Here is a 14860-nt window from a genome sequence, read left to right on the forward strand (position 1 = left end):
TATTTCCTACAACAAAAAGATGACCTAAATTAAATTGTTGACTTAAAGGAAAGTAAAATAAGGTTTGTAATATATAGACTTTTAAACTAACACGAGTATTCAGTACTTATGTAAACAGTAATATAAGGTTTGTAATATATAGACCTTTAAACGGGGATAGAATGCCTCTCTTGGTGGACATAGTTAAAGGACAATGCATATAGGATATTTGGATGGAGAATAAAATTTGATAATATGGAAGGTTGGTTAAGCTAGTGGCTTTAAGTAGGCCAAAAAATGAGTCAATAAAGCTGGGGGCTACAAGGAAGTCAATAGGGCTGCCAAAAAAGGAAATAACAACATAAATCACGACAATCTAAAGGAACAAAACATGCAATGATAACCAAACTTGCATGAATGAGAACCAAAAATCATTGCCGCACGTGACATTCTCACCATGCTTGACACTTCCACTTTTATTGTTAACATCTAATGCTCCCCCCTAATGGTTTTTTTGGGACAACCATATGAATATATTACAAATCCCCTTGAAGTGATCTTTATGGATTTGTTGGTCAATGCAAAAGAGTGCTGTCTATAATGTCCCCTTCCCAAATTCCACTAACTTTTAGTTAAAAACATAAATTACACAAAGTAGGGTTAAGGTTTGAACTTACCACTCAACAACTTGCTAAACAAAATGAACCCTTGCATGCAGTTCTTGCATATAAAGAATAAGAACAAATACAAATACCTATTCATCTTATTGTTAGGGTTAGACAAAACACTAAAATTATAATACATAAGAGTTGGAGAGAAAGAGACATGAAGGTTTGCTTGGAGCCACTTCTACACCAAGCCCAAGAGAGGTTGCCTTCTACAACCTTCTTGCTTCACTTGGTGGCTCGCACTTGCTTGCCTATCAAGTCCGTTTGTCCCATGTTATCATGTCTTGTGGGGAATGGGTAGAGAATGTAACTGGGTTCCTTGACTCCTCCGTGTAAGGGTCCCCCAAGTTCTAGATGCTACTTTGCTCATCCTAGAATGGCCTACTTACGAGCCCCTCGATACCCGTTCATTACATCCCATACCCTTCCTCCACAAGGGTGTTTTCCTATGATGCAAAAATATTTGAAGATTATCTGAAGAAGCATATTTTATATTTATAATGACTGATGCATAACTTGGATATATCATTCATACTTAATCATGATTGATTCTAATATGATAGGTATAGTCCTTTTCTAAGCACATCATAACCATTAGGTAGCTATGATAGGAATAGAATAGAATGCTGCAAATAAAGTAATTCATTTCCAATAGCAAGAATATTTATAAGGTGTTTTATTCAATATACTATTAAGGATTACTCCAAAGAACTATTGTTATATACGTGAATTGCAGAATCTAATATATATGGCTCTGACATACAGCAATAAAAGTTCTATATATGATCCTATAGCATTTTCAATATATTATTAATATGAATAGTAGAGATGTATCAAACTGATACAGCATACCAGTGTTAATAGTGTTTGGTTGATTCCTTGTTCCTTCTTGCAATGACTGAGATCAGATCTGCAATTCCTTTATACTTTTGTTTCTTGTCTTAATGATCGATGGTGATATCACTGGAGGCTTTTGATTCCTTTCCTTTATATCTCTCAATGTGAGGGAGAGGTCACACCTCTTCATTATGTATGCCCTTTGGCAAGAGAGACACCCTTTGAAAGAGTGCAACTCTTCATTATTTCTGCCCTTTGAAAGGGACACAACTTTCACAATCAGATCTGCACTTATTTAAATCAGATCTGTGCTTCGGATTCCCCCAATTATCCCCCCTTTAAATGAATTCTCTTCTCCTTTTTATATCTCATATTTGGGGGAGTCGCAACTTATCATTTCATGCCTTTTGATCATTCATTAATTTTAATTATATTCTTTTATATTTTAATTTAATTTAATTTAATTTTTATTCTCTTGTATTTTAAATTTATTATTCTTATCTATTTTTAAATTATATTTCAAAGTGGGGACATTACAATGGCTGTAAATGGTATCACTTCATGTTGATTGGCATTTTGGAATTTGTTTGATTCATTTTTTCTGTTTGTCCATCTCTCAAAGATTCATTTATAAACTGACTCAAGGTTGTGTATTCCAAGGATTTGAAGTTGTAAGTGCATTAGGGGGTGCATAGGAGCAAATTGCCGAGAAGAGCAAGCTGCAAGGAAACTGTAACATGTTCTTCATGCCCTTCGAGGCCTTAAGAAGAAAATAATCTTGTGATGGCATAGAGAGATAGTGGCAAGAGAAGGCAAGGCCTTACTCTTCCATAGTTTTCTCATATTGGATTTGTCTATGGTAATCCTTGTGTTTTGAGTTCTGTCCTAGTTTTATCCAACTCTTCCCTTGTTACATTTATGTATACTACAATCTACCATAATTACAGCTCCAAAGCAACTCATTCCTAAAGCACAAATTTGTCTGTCTTCCAAAGCAAATATGGAGTAAACAACAGACATAGTCTACCAAGTTTTTTGTACATAGGATAATATTTGTGTTGTTAAATTAGCTATGCATTGCCTGTGCTGATTATGGATAACAACTGCACTTATTTGTATTTGTTTTAACTTTTAACCCACTTTCATCCGCTTAGGTCATCAAAGGATGGGACCAAGGCATACTAGGTGGTGCTGGAATTCCTCCTATGTTGGCTGGTAATACCTTGCTAGCATTGCATATGCTTATGTTGTAGTTTATGTTTTTGATGGAGATTATGAGGTATAAAGGTTTTTTGTGAATTTCCCATTCTCATGATAGGTGGCAAAAGGACTCTGAAGATTCCTCCAGAACTTGGTTATGGTGTAAGAGGTGCAGGATGCAGAGGAGGTCAGATTGCCAATAATTACTTACTTTATTGTGACAAATAGGAAAAAATGAACTTTCTTGTATATGCTTATTCCACTTGCTTATATTCTTTTTACTTGTTTTTCCTTTAAAATCCTTAAAATTCTGTTCACTGTCCTGCTGAAAATCTTATTTCAAAATATTGGGTGGTAATTTACAACAAAATTTTTACCTAAACTAATGGCTATATACAACATGAATAATCATTCTAAATAATTGAAAGAAATGAGTTTACATTCTACTTAATATTTTGAAACCTCTCCATCCAAGACATGAATACTTTTCATGTTCATTTCAGTGCCCTCTACTAATGGTTGGCTACTTTGAGATTGATGTTCATAATCAATGACCATAATAATTTTTGACACCAGCATGAGTATGGAAAGATTACACATAACGTTTCCTATTTTATTTGGATTTCAAACATTTTGTCAAATTCTGAAGATCAAGTTGCCTAACTTGATATGTGAAATCATTGATATATTTGGATAAAGATTAAATGCATGGTTTTGTTCATTGCCAACTACAGACCATAAATTTGGGTGGTGACAAGTATTTCATCAGTCATCCTTTTCTCATGGTCCTTATTCTTCAAAAGCAAGATTGATGAAATATGAGATTTCTGTGTTATTTGAGAGTAATTATATTTGCAGCACATAAACTTCAGGTTTTCGTTATTTTCAAAGATTTGGAGATTTAAAAAAAATAACAATTAATAGAGATTGTTGAGAAGATTAATATCTCATTTATTGGGCATCTAATTAAATACATAGGAGCTTTGTGTTCAAGGCAGAAATAAGTACTTTTTCAAAGAACTTTGAAGACACTGAGGCACAAACATTCAAAAGGAAGCCTCTACATGTTTTGAAGCCCTAAAATGCCATTTCACCATCACAAATTTTAATACAGTCAAGGGAAGGAACCAGATGAATGGCATTCTTTACCTTGTAGCAAGATGCCACGGCAAACCTTATTCAGATCAACGAGGGTCCTAAGATTTGAGTTAAATTGGAATTGGAGACATTACTCACAAGGTCTAAACCTAGAGTGAAACTGCAATAACTAGTCACTGCACCTGGATCTTGCAAACTGAATTTCCACACTATTTTTTTGGAGACCTTCAACATTGATGTTTGCTGATTCATTACAAACCAAGATGAAAGATGCCAAGTTCTGATTGAAGCAATCTGATTTAATTTTCTTATTCTGATTTCTTTGGCCAGCGGTAGGGGAATTTGGTATTATATGTTTGTTTTTGAGGTTTTATGCTTTTTTTGTGTTTTTGTAATATATATGCCTTGGGAATTTGACAATGCAATTGAATAACATTGATAAAACATAAACTAATGACTGGAAATAAATTTTCAGATTGACTGATTTTCTAACAGCAATTAACAAATGCCAATAAATAATGGAATTCAACAATGATATGCCAAAATTAGCCTACCAGGAGTCCAACACCTTGCCTGGAGGGCTTCTTTATTGACTTAAATGAATCCAGATGCTGCTACATGAGCTTCCAAGGTGTTCTAACTGCTCCTTGAAGTTTTATTCTCCTAAATAATAATTATCAAAAACAAATCTTGCATAAATAGATGAAATTGCTGCTGTTTCCCTTAGGTTCCCAAGAGACTTAACTGAAATTGGTCAATTTTCCCCTCTGATTTGATCATATCTCTCTCCAAAGTTGTCATAAGCCTAAAAGAATGATTTATTTCTTTATTCCTAATGCTGACAATTAATTTTATGCAAAAGAACCAACTGCAAACCCTCCAAATTATTTTTAATGAATCCCAGGCAAGAATTAATGGTACGGCTGGCCCTGGATGATGTAATTTTGAACTTTGGATGCCACAACCTGCTGGAAAATGTCTGGGAACTGCTCAGATCTGTAGAATCAAACCTGCCAAGGCTGCAAATGTCATTTCACCTGCTGTTCGTCACTTCTAATGCCAAATTGCTAGTCCCAATGCTGCAGTACATAAGCTAGAAGTGTGGGGGGTTTCGTCCACACCACCCAAATTCTGGAGGGATCTCCTCCTCCAATGGCTGCCAAGATGAATCGTGCTGGTTGCAGACCTCAAATTCTCCAAATGGAAGCAAATACAATAATCAAGATGTGTCAAAAATGAATCGTCCTATTCTCTTTATGCTCTTCCACCCTAAGTTGAACCTCTCAAAAGCATCTCATGAAGATTCCTTGGATACTTTTCCCTCTAGAAAGTGGCACCATATTGAGGGGGGTCTTCATCATGAAAATTGAACCACTTTTTAATTATTAAACTCTCCTAGGAAAGTGTGCAAGGGACTTTTAAATATAAAGTCATTTATTAAAAGATGAAGTAACTTATAAGTCACTTTTATTTACTTTTTCTAAATTTAGAAAAAGTTAACTTTATAACTTAATATTATAAAGTTTTATTATAAATGGCCCACCGAAGTAAAATTTGTCTAAGTATAGGTCCCCTTTGGCTAACCCATCATCTCCCAACACTGAACTTCACTTGTGGAGATGGGTGACAGGTGAATTTTAAGCATCTGGATAGTAACTAGAGAAATGGGGACATTACACAAGACCACCTTCATAGCAAACCAAATCACTGATTTAGGACAGAAATGGATTGGCATTCAATCACTTTGAAACTTGATCATTTTGTGAGAAATTTTTTGAACAACATAGAGGAAAGTGTTGATTTCCATTACATTTAGTTAACAAATTTTCATCGTGACTATCCATGGGGAAAATTGGACTACGTTTCCCCTTACAAAAATGATCTCCAACAGATTACAACATCGCCAAGAACATCAAGATTGTAGTCTGAGAAACTATGAACGTTCTAATTGAGAAACTAGAAACCTAGCCCACAAACTTTCACAATCTTCAACCAACACATCCAAAGTTCCACCCTTGAAGTCCTAATCTCCATACAAACTCTTTAAAGGTTTTCACCCACCTTCGACCTGCAGGAAAACTGTTTGCAAAGCTAAAGAAACTCAGTTTATCTCTTTTTATAACTCCTCCAAATATGGCACCTAGCTAGAAGATTCTAGTCATAACTCCCAAATTTATCTCTCTTTAAATGTGGCACTATTCTTCCAAGGGGGTCAAGGTTTGAAGTCAAGGAGTCAACATTGATGCTTGCTCCAAATGTGGTGCTATTCATCCAGGATTAGTGCAAATTTAATCTCCACATAGTCAACATGAAGAAGACCATGCATGCAGGATTCTCCTTCCAAAGTAAATCCTCAACTCAAGGATGCCCCATTTAAGGTCATTCACATGCAAATGAAGGTCAAACATACAATTTGACAAGTAACTTCTATGGGGTGCCATGAACCAGTGTACAAGCGTCAGGTGGGGCTTTCCAAAGATTCCAACCAAAGAGGAATGTCAAAATGAGAGTGGAACCATTGAATTTGAATATTTGAAAATTGCTTCCTGCAGTTGGAAACATAAGAGTCAGAGCACAAAATCCAAAATTGCAACAAAAATAGTTTTGGTTGATGCTGCTGGCTGGACTGCAGATCTTGCATTACAGTCAACAACAGAAAAGTATTTATATTGTGCTTTTTTGTCCTTCTGTGCCTTAGGGAGAAAATAAGTGATGCATAATACCATAAGTAACTATAAAGTACTTATTCAGTCAATGCGATTCTCTACACATAAATGCAATAATGGTATAACTTCGTAGCTAAAAAGCCACTTAAATCAGCTAAGTCATGTGGATAGTAAATCTTTGCACACCAAGCACATCTAAATCTCTTAATAGCCATTGTTATCGGCTTCACCCTCCTATCATCTCACAGCTGATCAAGCATAAGGACACTCCATAGGAGGATATGATCTCTCCTCAGCTCCCCCCCTCATAATATACAAATGCAAACTTCATATTTACTGTCTGAAATGAATGAAGCATATATGGAAAGGAAAATGCTATGCAGTCAGATTTTACAACACGATGCACAAAAACCTTTTCAAGGCCCAATTTCTCCACCAATAATGAAAATGGTTGCTACCTCAGGCTTGAAACTCCTCAAATGATTTCATCCTACATGGAAGAGATGGAAAAAAGGTGTTGACTCTTCAAAGAAGAGGTTAAAATCTGCATTTTTATGGGAGCAAATCCAGGGCCTAAGATGCTCAGTAAATCGTTTCAGGATAACTGAAGATATTAGGGTCTGTAAACAGTTTAATGGCACCCAGTGCTACTTTATGGCTATTTTCTGATCCAAATTGGATCATAAAGTGTTAGAAAAATAATCTAACAAAGATTCCATTTTCAAGAAGATGAATTATGTGAGTTGGAACACTTCCTAATGATCATTTCCCAAGATTTTTCAGTCAAGAATGAAGGAGAGCAGACTGTTTAGGGACCACAAAGGTAGAGTCATGCCAGAGGTGATACAAATAATTCTGACGTGAAGTTTAGGTCAGTGAATGGAGAGAAAAATTGGAACCAACAGGGAGATGCAAGTCCCTCAATTTCCACAAACATGTTCTCAAAAGAAAGCTCATTAGAATGGTCACAAAAACCAAAACCACAAGAAATGATTAAATTCACACAGTACTGAAAAACATTGGCATCTGTTGATAAGAAGTTCAGATCTTAGAAAAAAAAAGGAAATAGTATCTCTTCTCAAGAACATTCCTAAACTTCTTCTAAGATTATAAGGCCTACCCCAGAAGAGAAACTATACATTTTTAAATCGGAGCCAATGAAGGCCCTTGAACCTGATGGGTTGCATGTTGCATCCTATTAATAATTAAGGATGGGTCTAAGCCGGGCATATCCGTGGAAGACAAATCAAATACATAAGTCTCTTCCTGGTGCAGGAGCAATAGGATCAAGTATAACAGCAACATCTATGGCAATTGAACAACAAGGGCGGATAATGTGTTTCAAAACTGAGGAACGCGAGTTGGAGTTCCGGATTGTTATTTCAGTACTAGGTCCTACAAATTCGAGCTCACATCCAGTAGCAAGAGATCCTGGATCAAGGTACCAAGGAACCAAATTGAAATGGAAAGAAGACACTCCAAGTATTGCCTATGGAACTGAGAGAGAGGACACTCCAATGCTTAATACACTGAATCGATTCTTAGGTGCCACCTCGCGACTACACCTTGGTCATGGCTATCCTAAAAAAAGGCCAACCAACATATTAGAGTGGAATTACTTTGATAAGACTATCCAATCACGAAGGATAAAATGAGGATGGTTGTGCAGCAAAGGCTCCCTTCACAAGGCAACAAGAGAGGCGGCGAACTCAAAGAGGGTTAACTCAGCAACATCTAGTCCAAGTTTCGAAATCAAAGTTACAATAGATGGGAGAGCAAATTAAACTCCCAGTGGTGGATAAGGGAGATTAGATCATTTAGGAACTGGAAGTGGTGTGGGACTGGTACACAGAGAACCTGAGGATATGAGCAGCCACAAAAATTTCACTCAAAGGAGAGAGCCTACTAGAGAACATAACCATCAGAAAACAAATCTCTTCTATATCTTATACTACTACCCACCCGAGGAGGAACCAAAAGATCTTTCTATTTTTTAAAAAGGGTCCAAGATGTAATATAGTATGATTGAAAGATTTTGAAGTATAGCCTCCATTTACTTATAATATAATATTAGGACCTATTGAAAGGCTTTTTAGTCTCTATTCATACCCGGTTGGTTCAGCTGCAGGTAGGTTTGCATTTAGAATAGTAGGGGCCCCACCCAATGAATTGAGGGGAATAAATACCCTGTGGAAGTTAACCCGCTCAGGAGGCCTACCAGATATCATCTCCTCCCCTTCGGGTGATCCTTCGTTACAATTATCATTGGGGGGGGGTGGGGGGTTATATTGCCACCCACCCTGCCCAACCTTCCGGTTGCAACAACAATAATCTGAAGGGGGGCGAACTATAATGCCAAGGGGGGCGCCAGAACTATAATACCTTGACTGGAGGGCTAGGTTGCTAGTATAGTTCTATTATTCAAGTTCTAACAACTATATTAAAGTTCCCGGAGCTGCATTATTATAGTTGTAGGGCCCATTAGAATAGTAAGGGTGGGGGGGCCCCCAAGCCCTACTAGTTGAGTTGAGTTTAGTTGCTAGGGGCCCCTCCATGGCAATAGGACGTATAGAATCGATTTGCCCATTCCCCTTACCCCCCTTCAGATTATTGTACGGCCAAATAATATATAATAGGGCCTAGATCGATATCTTGAGATCCGCCTCTCGATTCCCCTACTATTCTATGGGGCCTAGATCAATATCTCTCGATCTTTCAACTCTGCCGCTCACCCTGTGTGGGAGGTTAGGCTGATTGGGCTCTTACAATACTGTAACCTGCGGGGCCCATACTCATCATGCTACCCCAGATGGCCTAATGAGTTAACGATAATATATTTGAGGGCCGACATCGACTAGCAATTTATTCTCAGTTCCTTCTCGTGCTGGGTTTCCTACAATTATAACTGGAGTAGCCCCCTGGCTGGATAACTACAAGTGGCCCCCGAGTGAACTACGACGTTCTCCTTGCCCTCTAGTAAAGCCCCTAACTAATAAACTACCGGCAAATAATTCTAGAAATGCCAGGGCACCCCCGGTTAGGCTGGAGTGGGTCCTACCGAGGGAACTGAATGAAGGACTACCAACTATCGAGAAGGCATTGACCCCCGGTTGCTAGTATAGTTTTATATGGGGTGGGAGGGAGCCTCCAACCTTCTATAGTTGTTGCGGCGTATAGTTTTCAACTATTAATGGCCCCCCCATTAATCTACCCCCCCCGGGAGGGCTCCCCCAAATAAATAATTGTAGATTAATATTGTGGAGGGGGGGCGACGAAAGTATTCAACTTCTGGGGGTAGTGGCCTACTATTCAACTATTAATGGGGGGACATATTGGGTCCTAATAAAAACAGATCTACTGGACATCATTGAAGAATTCAGTAGGAATTATCAAATGCTGAAAAAAATGAAAGCAATGAGATCAGTTCTCATACTGAAATTTGCTCAAGCCAAATAAATAGATCAGTATCATCCCATAGCCTTTGGCCCAGGAAGACAAAGAACCAGTGTTTCATGGGAATGCATCCCAACGGACTGGGGGACATCCTAGGTGTCCTAGGGACTTGGGGATTGGAAGGGATGCCCTCTTTTTCAAGACTGGACAGTCTGGACTATTTGGTGCATAAAAATTAAAAAAATAATCTCTTAAGGAAACAATGCTACAAGTAAGAACCCTAAAAAAAACCGAAAGGGGGAAATATTGCCATTGCAAATTCAGCCCATTGTATTTATGTTTTAAAATATCAGATTATTTGTTTGTTTAAGTTATTTTAAAAGCCATCCTCTCATTTTCCTTGAAATTCGGGAATTTTTTTGCCATCCCCAAAACCACACCCCTATATCTTGGAAACTTGGAGAAACACTGCAAATAACTAGCATAATTGTGATGTAGGGAATACTGCATCCCCTCAAGCTCTATAAGTGTTAATGGGTGTTTATAAAACTGGATATGTCAAAAGCATTTGACAATGTGTTGGGACATGATTGTGCAAATGTGACTAGCCTTAGAAATCTGCATCACCTTTGTCATTTATGTTGTTTTTCTCAATGGGGGCAAAAGAATATTATAATCCTTGAGGGGGCTGAGGCTATGCACCTCATTGAGCTTGTATTTGTTTACTGTTGTGAGGAAATTCCTCAACAAACCTAAAGAAAACATAAAAGATAAAGGGGAAATTCATGGTCTTGCTGGTATTGATAAGGATCTAAGGTACTCAAGAGTCCAATTGGTAATATCTTGAAGTTTTCCACTCTCATTCCAAGAGACTTATAGCAAATACAAAAGATTCTCACCAATCTATCAGATGGCTTTTGGACAACTCATCAAAAAGGCTAAATTTTAATATCATCTTTGTTCATATTCCCTCTTGTTCCAGTCAAGAAATTCTGGACACCTTGGATTTTATTAAAGGTAAGCTCTCTATTACTTATCTCAGTTTCCCATTGCATTTGAAACCCAAACATGATCTTTGGGACACTACGATCTGAAAACTAAGAACCCAACTGTACAAACGAATCTACAAGTGATTGTGTAGTGTCCCCTTTTTGCTTGTTCTTGTTTTTGATGGTTTAGCCTATTATTATGGCCCTCGTAGGCTAAAATAGATGGTTAGAGGGTCCTGGTGGGCAGTTGGCAGAGTGTTCTCTTCTTCGAAACTCAGTCTGGTTCAGAAGTGGCCTTCGTTTGACTCAGTTTCACACACTTACTATTTATAGTTAGTCAGTGGTTGATCGAGATGGACCCTTACTATTTTTAGTAAGGCAGATAGATGCGTAGTGGATGCAGTGGTCAACTCCCTGGTTCAGACGGAATCGAGAAATAATGAGTATTTATGGAGTTATGTTATCTTAATTATTAATAAAGTAATACTTTATTAATAATTAATCATTAAAGGGATATTATAAAGTTAAAAAGTCACAATATATTCAATGGGGCCATGACCCTTCATTTAAGTGACTTAAAGTGCAATTAATGGATTATTTTTTGGAGGCCGAAATATTGAAGTATTTCATATAGTTAATGTGCACACAAGTTATATTATTTTAAATGATACTAAAGTGCATTTATTATTCATGAATATGAGAGCCCAAGTTTGAAGATTTATTATTAAGTTCTATGAAAAACCTAAAAGTGGATTTCAAAAGGGGATTAAAGGCACTTAAGAGTTGAGATGATATAAAAGGTTTCAAAAAGCAAATCAAACTCATTATTGATGATCATTTGTCTTTGCTTTTTGGATTTGTGAGAGACCAAGGGTTTCTGCAGATTTTCAATCTTTTCCAAACTTTGGAGAACATTCACTTTCATTGTTACTAAGGTTGTGAAATATCAGCTGAAGATTGCTTTAAGGGTTGGGTACATCAAGTAGTCATAATTGAGCTGTATTGGTGAAAGATTTCAAGAATTTACAAGGGTTTTAAGTGCATATCAGAATTATTGAAGATAAATATCATTGAATATATTTATTGTTGGTTGTGCCTACTCTCTTTGGCATGTGAGAAATATACTGTGCAGATCGGAGGTGAAAGTCTTCAAGAAATCTCAAGGGTTTGTGAGAAGTTTTCAAAATATTAAAGAAGCATCCAGTGAAGGCTACCTTTTGCGCTGTTATACTGCTGCAAACTTTATACTTCATTCTGGCATCCATTTCGAAGGGTTTCAAGTTATATCTTACCTGTGAGTTCATAATTTGTAACCTCCAAATTTTCTGGGTATTGTTGTTTTAGATAATAGGGGATATTTTATGAACCGGGTTGCCAATATTTTGTGAAAATACTAAGTATCTAAGCTGATATAAAAATCTGGAATTTTCAGCTGTGTATTCCCTATGTAATGTTCAATTTTTAAGTTTAAAATTATTATTGCAATATCTTCTATTTTGTTGCATTATATTGCTGTATCGAGCATTGCAAAATATATATAAAAAAAATTGCAAAATACTTTCAAAACTTCAAACTCAGAAAATTATATCAGCAAGGGCAAGAAATCAGAATATACAATTTCAGTGCAAAAATTCAGTTAGGGAGAACAGGGGTTCCTACAGATTGACTTTTGCTAGCCAGTTCAGTTCATGCAGCCAAAGACACACTATCACATCATGACAATGTTTGCCTTCCATACTTTGTTCTTTATCCTTTACGCGTTTGCTATTTTTTTCTTCTCTTTTCCCTAATAATTTTAGAAAATCATACCAGAACAAAAGGTATCACTGATTGAATCCAGAGTGAGCATTTCCAAATTTGAGCAAAACTTTGTAGATAGGTATTCAATATACAGTGAGTTTTGACCAGTGATATGATTGCTACTTAGGAGAATCGTAGTTCGATTCTTGTGATATTATGGCAGGACCGACCACTGAAATCCAGAGATGCATACACAGGACATGAGTACACATTTTGAACACTGATATGCATATTGTAGATGAGGAGAGCTGTAGCATACATGTCCATACTTTTGGCAAAGTCTCTATCCGGACAGGGTGGCCCTTGATGTTTCATGCTATAAATAATCGAAAGAAAAATCAATTTAAAAAAAGTAGTTGAAATGCCCAAAACCCAGAATGTTAGAGGACTGCATTATCCAGCAATTACTCACTCACTTCATCAAAGAAACCGATGAGAAATTTAAGAGCTTTGACGTAAGAAGGATACTGGAAAAATGAAACCAATATTTAAAAGTTCCGGTTTGGGCAACATGGTTTTGTTAAAAAGACTATGACATGGCAGAGGGAAGCTGAGAGAAACAACTGCATTTTCATTACAACTTTCTTGGTCTTCAAGTTTCCTTTATAGTTTTTTCGAAATGCAAATTTCTGACAAAAGATGGAAAGCGTCTCTAGGTTTGAATAGCTTATGGAATAAAAATAATGTTAACATAATTTTTTATTGCTGTTTATAACATGTGCTGTAAGAAAAAAATGGCTTGATAAGGATAGCATATTATCATTCTATGCAGCACTTATATTTCTCATTGTCTAGACTAGGTGACTTACAATCAGTGGACAACCTTGTGCATGTAATGGACTTGACAGTGCTTATTAAAAGGCATTCAGTTTTGACTCTTTTAAAGAACTTGATAGAGCAGTTTTCTTTAAGATTTCAAATATAGTTTGTTTTTTTCAGATTAAAACAGGGTCAATTTTGTTCCTCTATTTGTCTTGATAGCAACATTACCACTATACAAATATTTTTCTTTTGGAAAAGGAACGATGACTACTTTAGGAGATCTGTGGGGGATGAATTTGTATTTATTTAATTTTTATTAACCAAGTTAATGTTGGAATGCAAGATGCATTAGATTCTTCTATCTTTTGATATGCAGGTTCATGTGTCATCCCTCCCAATTCCGTTCTTCTATTTGATGTAGAGTTTGTTGGTAAAGCTTAAGTACTCAATTGGCTGTTTGCATTACAAAAAATGGATCAGTTGTTATATTGAGGATTCTAACAATGGTATAGAAGAAATATTGAATCGATGCTCAAATAAAGTGGAAGGGTCCTCCATGTCAGGACACTTGTGATTGGATTTGTAGGATTTGTAATTGTAATTGAACCTCCATTCAAAATAATTAACTTGTGGCTGTGTACTACTTAGCGAGCCATATATATCACGAGTCCTTTTTGATATCATCATTTGTAATAGGAGGTTTAGATGAATGATACCAGTCCTAATTTATATGTTTTATTGAACTGTTATACTTTTCTTCAATGGTGAAATCCCTTTGCAGCCTTGGGATTTCCAGCAATTAGATAGCTAAGTTTCTACTTACTGAACTCACATATTTGTATATAAATTAATAAAATTAATCTTAAAAATATACTTACCCAAGCCTAAGTCTTTTTTCCAGAGTCTAATCAACCCTGATTAAGTACAGGCAAAGGTCCTTTGAGACTCAAACCAATATTTAGTTTGATTAAGCTTGTCCAAGTGTGTTTTTATAGGATGCTAGATGCTTCAAGTACAATCTTGCTATGAATTCTAAAAGGCCAATGAGAGAATGCACATATTTTAGGACTTGAACAAAGAACCTTTTTTGGGCATTATGCTGCCCTGTCACTAACCACTTAGACAGGCCATTCACTAAAGATTCTGAGTAAATTGCCTGATCCAACAGAACCCATCAAATCGTACTTTAGGAGAGGCACTTGTTGGCATCAATGCACACTACTATTTTTAAAATGTAGTCAGAATAGAATTTCATGTTCTGCCACTAAGCTATGGTTTATAACTTTATATCATTGAACTACTTATCCTTATTCTTACTACGACGAATCACAGTTGCCTTCAAACAACAACATTGATTCTATACTATAGAAGATGTGAAAGGTTGAGTTCATCAAACTTAGATAGTTTACTCTATAAATATGTGGATTGACACTCCCAACAAATACTCTTTGAGAAAAACTTATAATTG

At 36.4% G+C, this 14860-nt stretch overlaps 1 protein-coding gene across 1 annotated transcript in view; it reads left to right on the forward strand.

Moving 5' to 3' along the window:
- LOC131063616 (peptidyl-prolyl cis-trans isomerase FKBP13, chloroplastic) overlaps positions 1-14141 on the forward strand; it is a 91569-nt gene extending 77428 nt beyond the window's left edge. The window contains exons 3-5 of the mRNA XM_057997495.2: positions 2639-2699; positions 2803-2871; positions 13769-14141. Of these exons, the coding sequence (XP_057853478.1) occupies positions 2639-2699; positions 2803-2871; positions 13769-13833 (195 nt within the window). The 3' untranslated portion in view covers positions 13834-14141. The remainder of the gene's footprint in view (positions 1-2638; positions 2700-2802; positions 2872-13768) is intronic.
- The last annotated feature ends 719 nt before the right edge of the window (positions 14142-14860 follow it).

The sequence above is a fragment of the Cryptomeria japonica genome, chromosome 4 (genome assembly GCF_030272615.1).
Source record: "Cryptomeria japonica chromosome 4, Sugi_1.0, whole genome shotgun sequence".
In the NCBI taxonomy this organism is placed as follows: domain Eukaryota; kingdom Viridiplantae; phylum Streptophyta; class Pinopsida; order Cupressales; family Cupressaceae; genus Cryptomeria; species Cryptomeria japonica.